This window comes from Nelumbo nucifera, chromosome 3 (genome assembly GCF_055504915.1).
Source record: "Nelumbo nucifera cultivar China Antique chromosome 3, China Antique-T2T, whole genome shotgun sequence".
In the NCBI taxonomy this organism is placed as follows: Eukaryota; Viridiplantae; Streptophyta; class Magnoliopsida; order Proteales; family Nelumbonaceae; genus Nelumbo; species Nelumbo nucifera.
The window spans coordinates 41,534,762-41,547,613 of record NC_142651.1 but is presented as its reverse complement, the minus strand read 5'-3'; the positions used below and the strand labels follow the sequence as shown (position 1 = coordinate 41,547,613).

Genomic DNA, 12,852 nt, shown 5'->3' with positions numbered 1-12,852 from the left:
TTTAGAGCCTAACCAAACTGGCTGATGAACTAGTTCACGGTTTTACTGGTCAGATCAGTTGGTCTGGTCCAGTTCTCTAAGCATGGGAAAAAGATAATTTCTACCAAAAAAGCAGAAAAGATCATTAAGTTACAAACTAAAACTGACACCAAAAGTCTATTGAACACGACAGTAAACCTTATCAGTTTTCTTCTGAAAGGGATAACAAACAGGACAGAAGGGTGGAAAGAGCTCACATTGACTGTTATGGAGATCAAAGATATCCCACGACAGCAAATCTTATTGGTTTTCTTCTGACAGGAATGCTTAATACAGGACAAAAAGGAATGAGAAAGTTCAGGTTGCCTCTTGCCTGTCCTTCAGGGACACTCAAATGGCACAAATGTATAAAGAGATTTGCATAAACATATGTAGTAAAGATTTATTTTCCAGGTTTGTTTTAAAAGCAAGAGCCACGACAAAACAACAAGGGATGCATAGATACTGAGACGCAAGGCAAGGCATGTGCACCTGAATGAAGTGAAACACCACTTTTGAGAAAGAAACTCAAAAGATAATATACAGGTATACACAAGTCTAAATTCTGAAAGAGTAAATATTTTAAAAAGCCAAATATGGCAAATAAGGAAGCACAATGATCCAAAAAAAAAGGAAGCACACCCTAAAAAATGAGTGTTGCCTATGAGCCTAGGCACATCTTTTAAAACATGGTTCTGAGTACAGCTATGAATACACAAATTTCAATTTTCTTCTTCTTTTTCCTAAATTTGGCTAAGTAACGCATAGTTTCATCACAATTTTTATGAGTTTATTTTTGTATAATAATATATTAGTTTGCATGACACCAACATAAATTACATGCAATGAAAACCAATAAGTAGAAAATTAACAGCAGAGAAAGGTAATGAGAAATAAACTTCACATGAGACATAAATGCACAGTGAGGTTTGAGAAGACCATATTCACACCTCAAATAGAAGAACTCCAAGGCTGTAGATGTTGGAAGAGAACGTGCACCCCCTGTTACTCTGCTCCTCTGGACTAGTATACCACTTCTCTTCCAACTGAACATTTACAGAAAGTAGCTGCTGTCTAGTTGTAATTGATACACTTGGGCTTCCAGGCATGTTTAGAGTCTTCTGGTCTGTATTTGGGTTATGCCATCGAATGAAATCATACCCAGATTCCTGCATGCATATATTATTCACATCAAGCCCATTTACTGCTTCATGCTTGGAGCCAGATCTAATCGGGAGCCGGTGATGTTGCTGAGCAAATGCCATGTTCTCATCCAACCTTTGATGCTTTATATTTAAACCATTGTATGCATGTAAATCCTGATCCAAGGATCTCTTCCTACAGGAAGGATGTTCTGGATAGGGAATATCTTGATCCTTAACACTCTCTAATGGTTCTTTCTGAACCAGCGAACCAACATACTTGATCCGATTTGGAGACAATAATTTGAAACAAGATGGCCGTATATCTTGCAAGGCAATTCCTTGGGAGTGCAAGTGATCCACCAGCTCCAAAATTTGCCTAAATATATAGAGACTCTCAACTTTATTTATTTTACAGGACCCAGGTTTCAGCCACTCTCTTAAACTTGTTTCATCATGAAACGAATCAAGGCCAGCCCCAGCAGCAATACGTGGGGGTGGATCTCTGGTTTTTGCACTTGAATGATGTGATGGATCAGAAGCTACCCTAGTAACGTAAGCAGCCTTCTCATTAAATTGGCCCATGGCAGCAACACCATCACGAGTTTCTGGACAATTAAATACAACTCCCTTTCCCTTTAAGGTATTCTTGACAAAATATTGAGAAAAGCCAGATGCAGATAGAACCTTTGTCCGAATGCCTCCTGGAAGTAGTCCATCATTCAAGACAGCATTGTCATTACCATTTTGTTTAGAGATCTCATTGCCTTCCTGATTGGATTGCTTATAGGGCAGGTGCTTCTGAGACCAAAATTCTGGGAGAAACATACTACCAAAATCCTCTTCTCCACTTGACATGACTGGTTCCTTGTCTTTGGACACCGTATGTCCATGTGAACTCTCACTTCCCAACCCACCTGCTAACTGATACAGGATTTGCCACTTGCCCTGCCTAACCACTGTTCCTTCCCGATTGTTTGAGCTATCATGTACAGATAAATTTGGGTTCTTGTAATTATTCAATGTTAATTCTTCAACCATTACTCCAGCATCATTAATAGAATGAGGGCTAGCACACATAGGTTCTGATCCAGCTAAAGAGCTTACACATCTGTTTAAGCTCCGACTATGTAAAGCATCTGTAAATCCTTGGGGTGAGCTCTCGGCCCAACCACTCCCCAGAGATATAAACATGGTGGATGGATCCAACATATTGTGGTTGCTTGGTTTCAGAGCATGATCGTTTTCTTTCCTTCTGAGGTGTACACCTTCCACGGCATCATTTGCAGTCACTTCTTCACCTGTTCCTTCCATCCCATACAAAGAGACTTCATTCAATTGCATGTACTATGTTCTCTGCAAAACGGAGAGGTTTAGTCAGAAATTAAAAGAACCATGGACAGGGAAACGTGGGAATAATTGCATCATCTGAAAAGAGAATAAGCAAAAAGGTTAGAAATGGATAACCGTCTGAACGCCACTTCCTCAAAAACTATCTTCAACAAATCAATTAAAATAAATAAATAAGAAAAAATTAATCCTAGACAAAAAAAAGAAGAAAAAAACAACCACACATACAACTTGAAATAAACCCAAATCTTAAAGCAATGTCCAATAAACATAAGAAAATTTTGATTATAATACAATATAAAAGGAAAAGTGCAAGCCCTAAAACTCTCTTCAATAGATGAAATACAAAGCAAGAAAAACGATGATCAATTTTTTTTTATAGTCAAAATTAGTAATAAAAAGAATGACATAAACTAAGTTTCGAGACGCAGAGAAAGGAACATACAAGCTGCAGATCATAACTTGAATTATCAATGAAAAATTGAGTTTTAAGAAAGCCTAATCGTAGCAATTCAAACCTGATTTGAACAAATGATTACTGCTAATCCGTGAACTCAACCCTAAAAAAAAAGAATAGACGAGAACAAAAAAATCCATAAAATAACGCCAAAAACATTCAAACCGAAAACCACGTTAAAGCAAATCTACAACAGCACGAAGGCTCAATTCCCAGCAGAGAGAACCCAAAAGAGCTAGAAAAAAAATAGAACAAATAAAAACCCTAGAAATCCTAAACATGTAAGTAAGGAAAGGGCGAAGAGGCACAAAACTTGCCTGAAATGGAAAATATCTCCTCTTCTCTGTCATTAAGCAAGCTTTCCAGAATCAGAAGCAAAAGCAGAGCGGAGGAAGAATCGAATAAAATAGGACGTCCTATCAGGTCTAGGATTTTAAAAGAAGAAAAACAGAAACTAAGATGACTGGATTTTCTTTTTTCTTTGAAAGGATTTTCTTAAATTTTGCAGATAGAACAATTGCGCCATTTTTTTATTTACATCTACGAAATCCATATATATCATTCACTTCATTTATATTTTATTTTTCTTTTCCTTTTTTTTTTATTTTTACTGCCTTGATTTACTCAGGACCTCAGGCTCTCAGCCAAGCATCCCTCCGCCCACGAGATCATTGAAACCCTGAAGCCTAAAGTTCGGTAAAGAGGAAATTAAAAAAAAACAGATATTTTTATTAAAATTAAATTAAATTTTCCTAATAGCAGCTTTCTATCAAAATTACTGAGTGGGGCGGGAATTAGGAAAGATATACTAATCCAACGGATAATGTACAGGGAGTACGCTCTCATCTCATCACATCCCAGAGTGGAGTCCGGGTGGTGTCGCCACGTAGTCCCCTCGCAATCCAACAGCCACAAATTGAACGTGAAAAAAAAAAATCGACCCATTCGACCGGTTGACGACATCACTCCCTCTCCCTCCCTCCATGATTAGCCGTAGCCGTTGTTGTTCGAGAAATTTGTGTGCTAATCGAAGGTTCCGACCACTCAATGACCCGCCAGTCAAAAGAATGAAATCAAATGATCAAGTGGCCAAGAACCAAAAGATCAAATTCTAATCTGACTGAGGTCGTGGCATAGTGGGCACCTGGGGGAACGTGGGTGTGCGTGTGGACCATACGGTGGGTGGTCGCCACATGTCATCATTGGTTTGAACTTTGACGGATGAGCCCAGAGGGAGAGAGAGGGCACCTGACCGAGACGCTCTCCTCCCCAAAATTCCAAATAACGAAACCCAATCTCAATCTGCACGGTAAAGCTATACGGAGACGGAGAGCTTAACTCAAGGCAATTGCTACGGTAAAAGTGGGAATTGTATTATTTTCCGTACCACCCCCCTCTCTCTCTCTCTAAGTGGAGTGGAACCACGTCGTTGTTGGCGCCTGCAGCGATGCTGGTGATAGGAAGACAGGGATCGCGTGGCCGCATACGTTGCACGCCGGTGCAGGCTCCAGCGTGGCGATTCAAACACGTTACGAAGGATGTGGTCGTGATCATAGCGTGTCCCTTCACGGGGCCACAACCCCTCTCCTTTACAACATCTGGTGCTGGTTCCGCCACATCACCACTATCTTGACCCTACCTGCCCCGCTCTTCTTTTTTTTGAACGTAGGAAGATTGAGTTTTTCACCCTTCCATGTTCCATCATCCCTTTCCCTCTTCTCCCTCGTATTAAGAAAACTGAAATTTATGGGATGTTATGAGTCGGTTTAAGGGAGTTTAGATCATGAATGGTTACAATGGGTTGAAAATCCGTTCTAATAATTCCAACAGATTGGGTTAGAGGAGAATTTGGATTTTGTCCTTCTAAAGTCCAAATTCACTGTCCTCATAGCATTTATAGCCATGTATTGAGAATATTTCCCGTGAATGAAAAAAAATCATACAAGTATAAAGATGTTCCTAGCTAATGCATGGTTGCAAATGACCGGAGGACAGATTTTGTGAGATGAAATCTGTATTCCTTATGAGGACAGTTTGAAAGGAGTACGATGAGGGGTGATTTAGCCCGACCTATTAAATAGCAGACACATGGATGTGATCGGACTATGACTCAGTGTTTCCTGCCACTTCGGGTGTCTCAAGCACCTTGGCAAGGACCGAGGTCCGAGTAGCTCGGGGAGGTCCAACCTACCGAGATGACATGTAGCTCGACTTCTAGAAGCATGCCAGCTGTTTCTAAGCTCTTTGGAATCATGCCGCACGATTGTAGGCCTTATCCTCATCCAGCCTGGATCGGACGAACCCGATAAGCCTTATCGGCTAGCACGATATCCACCTCCCGGCGCTGAACAGACTCCTATCAGCGCAGGGCGAGGATCTCGAGGGTATTTCGTGAGACTCTGGCACCAGCCCTTGTGACCTAGGTATTCTCGATTTACTGCTTACTAGTTCTCATACTCTGAAGCTTTCAGCTCGCACACAATCAATTACTAACTTAAGCATCCAACCGACCACGCTGGATTAATCACCCCAGATTCCCTGATCCTTATGTCTTACAGTTTGACCAACCAACTAAGCAACTATCATCTGAATTACCATCCAATTGGGAGCAACCGGATCGCACACTATCAAAGTATAAATGCAAATTTATAGAGTGCAAAACCTTATGTTTTATATTATTTTGTATGTATTTACTATGTAGATATTTACATTTGGACTCTTTTCAATTCGAGCCTTAGACTGCTGTGTTCGAAAGTGGTGTAAATATTAGAAGCATCGTGGAGTATTGCACCGATTGGTTTAAAAAGGTGATATGAACCGGTGAGGATTATTAACATGTGGGTCATTCAACCTGCATACGTAGATCTCACCTTAGAACTTGCATCGCGTTATGGGCTATTTTTCGGCTTTCTCCCTTTTTCTTGTCTTTTAATGAAAGAAATGATGGGAACTCTATATACTTAAATGGTTGTGGTAAAATAAAGGACCAATAAAGAGATGGATTTTATATGTGGACCCCTCATCACACTTCTAACTCATTAACAAGTGTGTAAAGCTCAATTCTAGATAAACTATGCCTCTACTGTATCTGAACGACGAGAAGTTTTATGAAAACAAAACACGAGGATATAGTGCTCTATAGACCACCTTCACTAACACCATTCCAACAATCCATTACAGTCACACATTGAGAATATCTCTTTACCATTATTGCTCATGGAGAAATTTCATTATGTGCAGCTGTAATGCCCTGTTGGAAGACTTATTGGAAGCATTTAGTAGGCTAAGTTTGGAAGAAACATGATAAGGGGTGATTCGGCCTGAGCTAGTAAACAGTGGACACATGGATGCAACCTGATAGTGACTCAGTATTTCCGATCACCTCAGAAGGCCAGACCCACCTCGGGTGTCTCGGTCACCTCGGCCAGGACCAAGGTCTAAGTAGCTCAGGACGGCCAATCCTATTGAGGTGATACATAGCAAATTTCTAGAAGCATACCAGCTATCTCTGAGCTCTTCGGGATCATGTCGCATGATTGTAGGTCTTATCCTCATTCTGTTCGGATCGGACAAACACGATAAGCCTTATCGGCTAGCATGATATCCATCTCCCAGTGTGGAACAGACTCCTAACAGCGTGGGCCAAGGATCTTGGAGGTGTTTCGTGATACCCACGACAACTCACCTATATAAGGGCACCTACCTCAACGGTACAAGGTACATGCGATTTACTACTTACTAGCACTCTTGCACTTGAGATTACTAGCTCACACAACCAGATACTGACTTAAACATTAGAGCGACCATACTGGGTGAACTACTCTAGGTTCTCTGAGCTTTTCTATCTTATAGTTCTACCGACTAACTAAGCGCCTAACGTCCGAACTACTATCCAACTAGAAGCAACCAGATCGTACACCATTAGAGCATAAATATAAAATACAAGGTTTTGCACTCAACATATTTGTATTTATATTCCTTCCAAACTGAGCATTAATAACAAATCTGATTAGTGCTGACTGAAGTTGTTGATAAAGTCTTTGGCTGGTTGTAGAGAAACATGGGATCGAATTGTATCAGCAGGGTGGGGCGATTATGGGTTTAGGAGACTGGATACCCCATTTGTGTAGGTGTAGCCCATGAATAATAAAGCATGTTTGGCCGCACATGGCTGTGGGGGCCGGTTTAACATGTACTGTTGTATTATTAATAAACAAAGAAGGAAAGAAGAAAAGAGGATTAAGCCAACTAATGGTAGACGTCATTGTTTTTCTTCTTTTGGTGGAGGAAACATCCAAAGGAGCCATGGCTGTTCGTACAAATACTGGTCTACTGACAATGGTGGGTCACCCATCTGGCTGAAAAAGCATAGCGATTACCATACGTGAAGAGACTCCAAACACTGTTTCCCCACAGAGACGGCCGGCCCACTTCAATTTTTAGTCGTTCGAATTTCAGTGATGTAGGTTGTGAGGTCAAGAGCTCTGCCAGCCACGAATTATTGCAACTGCAACGATGGATGTAGGCCCGGTTTGGTCATTCAATCACACATTCTTTACAAAAACGTTGTAGTTTGTGGATTTTTTTTTTCTTTTTTTCTTTGTTTGGTCTCATAACAGTAAATAATGAAGCGAGTTTGTAGATTTGTGGATTGTATTGATGCCACGTAGAACCAAAATTTTATATTTTACTTGAGGCAGCATTTTGAGACAGTACTATTCCATGAGATGTTAGAATTCTTTGGTTTTTATAGGGTATGCAGAAACATTAAGTTGAGTATTTGGCTTCAATTTATTTCAGTCAAAATTTCAAAAAATAAAAGATAAACAATTTTGCTTATATCAGAATAGTTTTGAATAGTTTCTTACTTAAAGGCCCAGTTCCTTTGTCATTATTGGGGTGAGTTCGTCAACCAGTAAATTGACTATGATCTCTACGTTTATTAGCCGTTATATTTGGGTCTCAGTTCACGGGCTGGGCTTTTGGTCAGAAATTTTAGCAAAAAATCCAAGCTTTAGCTTGGCTCATCAAAAAATCCAAGCTTTAGCTTGACTCATCAACAGATCTATTCAATAGGGATGTAAATGGATTGGATTAGATTTGAACTAGGATATATTTAAATTTGATCCGATATTGTTTTTGTCGGATTCGATCCAATCGAATTTGATAAGATTTTATTTGAATTTAAATCTTATTCGTAAGTCAGATCTTCGGATCTGATCTGACTTGTTTTTTTTTTAATTAATAAATTATTAAAAGAAAAATAAAATATACTAATTTAAATAAAGTAAAAAACAAAAAATACAAGTATTTTTTAGTTATTTTCATCATATATATATATATGTTTTTTTATAAAAGATAAATAATATAACAAATTTATAAAAAATATATTTATAAATAAATAAATAAATAATATATATATATATATGTATTATATATATTTATAAATATATAATATATATCGGATTGGATCTTCTTGAATCGGATAGGGGTGATCCGAATCCGATCCATTTTCTGGTTGGATCCTATCATCCAACCCGATCTGAAGATCCAAATAGGAGTGATTTGAATTCGACCAAATAGGACCGGATCTTAAATCAGATCAGATCACGATCCGATCCATTTGCACCCCTAGGTCTCACGGTAATTAAAGATACTGGAAAGCATCAATTATACCCTCCAGCAAAGTGGGTAATTAAGCAATTTACCCACACGTTAATAACATTCTCTCCTTCCAACCTCTTTACTTGGGAAACTTGTATCTTATAAGAACACTGAAACCTCACTTACTTAAAGCCAAGTTTTACCTAGAAAACAGTTGCTCGATTAACCATATTTACCTAGATAGTAAAAATAAACGGGACCAAAATGTTACAAAATGATTAATTGTACTAGACTACATGAATGGGTTTTGTTTTCTAAAACAGAGAAACATCTGCCATGTTGTGGCAGTTGGTTTTGTTTTATAAAACAAAATAATTCACACTCACATCGAACACCCCAGTCCCCACTAAAATTTCAGTTGACAATTTTTAGATTCTAGTGATATTTATTTCAAATACTAAGGCCATGTTTGGTTGCTACTGATGCGTGCAAATGATTTGAGTGTAAATTTTTAATTATTTTTGTTTCAATTTTTAGTTTATTTTGTTTGATTTCAATACAAATGGAGTAAATTAAGACAAGAAGCAAAATAAAGTAAAATCCAAAACAAATTACATTTTTTATACGTGCACTCCCATGCATTTATAGTAGTGCAAATAAATTAGCTCTGCAACCAAGTACAGCCTAAATAAATCGTTACAAAGAGACACTACCAATTCTTTGTTTTTTTAATAGTAAACAGAGCCACTATATCAATTCAAGTCTGGTTTTTCCCAAATGTCTTCAACAGTAAATAGTCTGTAAAGCAGATAGGCCAGATCCAATGCACAAAGCTCCCTGTATCTAGACTCTCTATAATCCGTATCCACAATTTGTACAATTGATGCGAAGATCAAGGATGCTCATTCCATTATCCTCTTTATTAATTTCCTCTTAACACGAGATGGTTCTATTACAGACCTTTTTCATTTGTTCATCGGCAAGAATTCTTTCTCTTTCATCTCTTCAGAATCTCGCTACTGCAACAATAAAGCGTTCATGTTGAAGAACATGTTTTTTTGTTATAGTTTTTTTAGAAACAAAAAACAAATATGTGACCAAGAATAGATCTTCTGTGTTTTTGTTTAAGAAACAACTGCTTTCAAATCAAATAGTTTTGATTTATTTTTTGGAACTTAAAACAATTCACATGGGAGAACGCCCCCTAATTAAATCACAAACTTTCCTTTTTCTTTTTGATACAAAAGCATTTACATGACAAGCTATTTGATCAAGATAGGGTGGAGAGTACACAATGGTGGAGAAAGGTAAAGCAATTGGATCTCTCTTACTTCTTTCCCAATTGAGCTACAGACCATAGTTCGGCAGGAGTTGTCATTGTAGATGTCGTTTTCGAAAAAAAAAGCTAGGAACATGTAGGAAATGGACAATAGGAAAGAGATAAGAAAAGCAAGGAAAAGAAGAATTCTAATTTTTTGGTAAAAAGGGTTTTGCCTATTTTGTTCGGAATTTTTAACTTAAAATAAATGGTAAATTGCTGAAACCTCCCCTGCAGTTTAATTATTGTAATTATCTCCCTAAATTTTCTAACACAGTTGAAAGTAGACCCCCTCTGATAGAATCTTTTAAAATAGGGCATGAAAGTGTCCAAAATACCCATGCAATTATTATGGAGGCTGGTTTCTACCAAAAAATAATACAAGCTTTATGAACAATAAAAACAAAGAGAATTTAAAGTTGCAGCCCTTTGAATGATTGATATGGTGGGAAATTTGAAAACAAATCAATTTCAGGAAAGATATTGGAAGGGTTTGGGGTAGTGATTCATATGAAGAAAAAAATTTAGAAAATAAACATTTTTGTCAAAAGCAATTGCATGGGTATTTTTGACATTTTTATGCCTATTTTTAGAAGATTCTACCAAGGGGGTATACTTGCAATTGTCAAAAAGTTCAGGGGAGGTTTTAGCAATAACTAGAAACTTTAGGGGAGGTTTCAACAATTTACCCTAAAATAAATATAGTAATAAATTTTTAAGTTAAATTAGGGTAAATTACAAAGACCCCTTGTATTATAGGGTCAATGACAATTACCCCTTGAACTTTCACTTTGCGACAAATACCCCCTAGCCATTAAATCAGACGGAATGTGTTAAATTGCCAAAATACCCACCTAAACTTTTTTTTTATTTTCTTTTTCTTTTCCTCATCATTTTCTCTTAAACTCTAATTGATCCAACAATACCTACAATTTCTCTAAACAAGTCAGCTGAGATAACAAGAATTATTTCATTGACATAGAAAAACATGTTTCTTTAAATTCTTGTTTCATTCCACTAATATCAATGTCTCTGTTGATCTTAAAATAAACCTCTACCATTTCATTCCACTAATCAAGAAAAACCAAACGAAACCTTAAACTTATATCTATTAGAAATAAACCGCTACCATTTCATTTGAACATTGAAGCCAATAAGAAATCTACAAGGATTTATTAACGCAACTGAGAGAATTTCAATATTATATATAGAAACTTAATGGAAGCATAAATCATTCAAATAAATAGGAAAAGGGTAGTTTGGGAATTTAACAAAATGTAAACATCTAAATGAGAATCTTATTTTAAGTGACAAAACTCTAATGAAGGGGCATATTTGTCAGTTGTCACAAAGTGAAAGTTAGGATTCTTTGTTACAAATGAAAGTTAATGGGGTAATTGTCACTGATCCCATAGTAGAGATTGTTGCAAATGAAAGTTTAGGGGGATAATTGTCACTGACCTCGTAGTATGAGGGGTCTTTGTAATTTACCCTTAGGCCTCGTTCATTTGCATCTTCGTAACTTACTCGGGTAAGTGTGCTTACACAAGTAAATGTTTCTTGAGTAACATTCATTTGGGTAAGTGCATTTACCCATGTCCTTTTGATTTTCAGGATTCCCAAGTAAATAACAAATGACATTTTTACCCATAAAAAGCTAATATAAAAAAATTAAAATGGGCAAAGTTGTCCCATTATGGTTTATAAAATTTTCCCTAGATGGGAAAGTTATTTACCCATCTCAAGTTTTACCCAAGAAAGTGGAATTTCTTTTACTATGGAGCCTATTAGTAAATGCAAAAAGAACATTGTAAAGTTGGTCAATGGGAAAAAGATACCCATTGACCAACTTTCCCAAGCTTATTTACTGGTAAACGTATGGGGCCTAAAATTAAGGTTCAGTTTGGAAAGAGTGTAAATACAAATAGGGAAAATTCCCGATAGGTACCCCGTACTTTAAATCGCGACAATCTAGTACCTGAACTTTCAATTTTGCAACAATTTGGTACCCGAAGTTAGATTTCCGTCGGTTAGAAGACTCACATGCGGGTTAAAATTTTCAAAATACCAAAATTACCCTTTATCCTTCTTATTTCCCTAATCCCCTGTTGTCTTCGTTCTGGGTTGAACGAAGGAAAGAAGAGAACCCCTGTTGTCTTCATTCTGGGTTGAACGAACGAAAGAGGAGAAACCCCTGTTGTCTTCATTTTGGGTTGAAGAGGAGAAGAGAGGCTGGCGAACGAAAGAGGAGAACCCCTATTGTCTTCCTTCCTAGCACTTCCATTCCACAAAAGCAATCGCACGTAGCTCGGTTATGGACTGCATCGGTTCATAATACCTCTTCATCATGGGCATATCAGCTCCAATCCTCGGCACAACAAACGACGCTCGAGCAACAACCTTCCTCGGCTCACCCTGGCCAAATGGACTGGACCCTGATCCCGACCCCGACCTAGGCTCATTACCCAACTCACCACCCACCATCATTTCATCTCCAACCCCACCTTACACTAGCACATCCTTCCTCTATCGCTTCACCGGTGCAACCTTCCTATCTTTCAACCTCCTATGACAAAACCACATCTGCAACTGCCGATCCGTCAGCCCCAACTTCGTTGATAGCTCCGCTCGCCTCCAATGGATATGTCTCCACTGGTTCACATGCAAACCCAATATATCAAAACCCTAAAAAATCAGAAAACGCAAACATACCAAACTAAAAAGAACCAGAAAAATTCAAAATTTTAACAGACCAACATAGGTCTTCTCAAGAAGTTCCAACTTAGAAGCAATCTTCATTTTGCGCTTCACCTTCTATACTCCCCCGCCTCCGCTACCTCCTCCTTCAAGAGGCTTTTTCTTCTCCCCTTCTGAATCGGCCTCCATTGAATAACAAGATCAACCTTGGTTGTCTCTTTGGTGCCGGCAACAAGTCGTCTTCTCTGGCAACGACTGAGTAAATA

General features: G+C 38.0%; 1 protein-coding gene across 9 annotated transcripts in view; it reads right to left on the bottom strand.

The window, feature by feature from the left end:
- Positions 1 to 3,630, bottom strand: part of LOC104603953 (protein SPA1-RELATED 2-like) — a 31,435-nt gene extending 27,805 nt beyond the window's left edge. For 5 of the 9 annotated variants that reach the window (XR_016083972.1, XR_016083974.1, XR_016083973.1 and 2 more), the window contains exons 1-2: positions 3,285 to 3,630; positions 969 to 2,516 (exon numbers count right to left, since the gene is read on the bottom strand). Coding sequence is in view for 5 of the 9 variants with exons in the window: in XM_010268140.3 (XP_010266442.1) it covers positions 969 to 2,504 (1,536 nt within the window). In the remaining 4 variants the exon portion in view is untranslated. Of the gene's footprint in view, positions 1 to 968; positions 2,517 to 3,028; positions 3,248 to 3,284 lie in introns of those variants that run through there. The other 4 variants (XR_002023051.2, XM_010268139.3, XM_088900913.1 and 1 more) reach the window with 3 other exon arrangements.
- Positions 3,631 to 12,852: the final 9,222 nt, after the last annotated feature.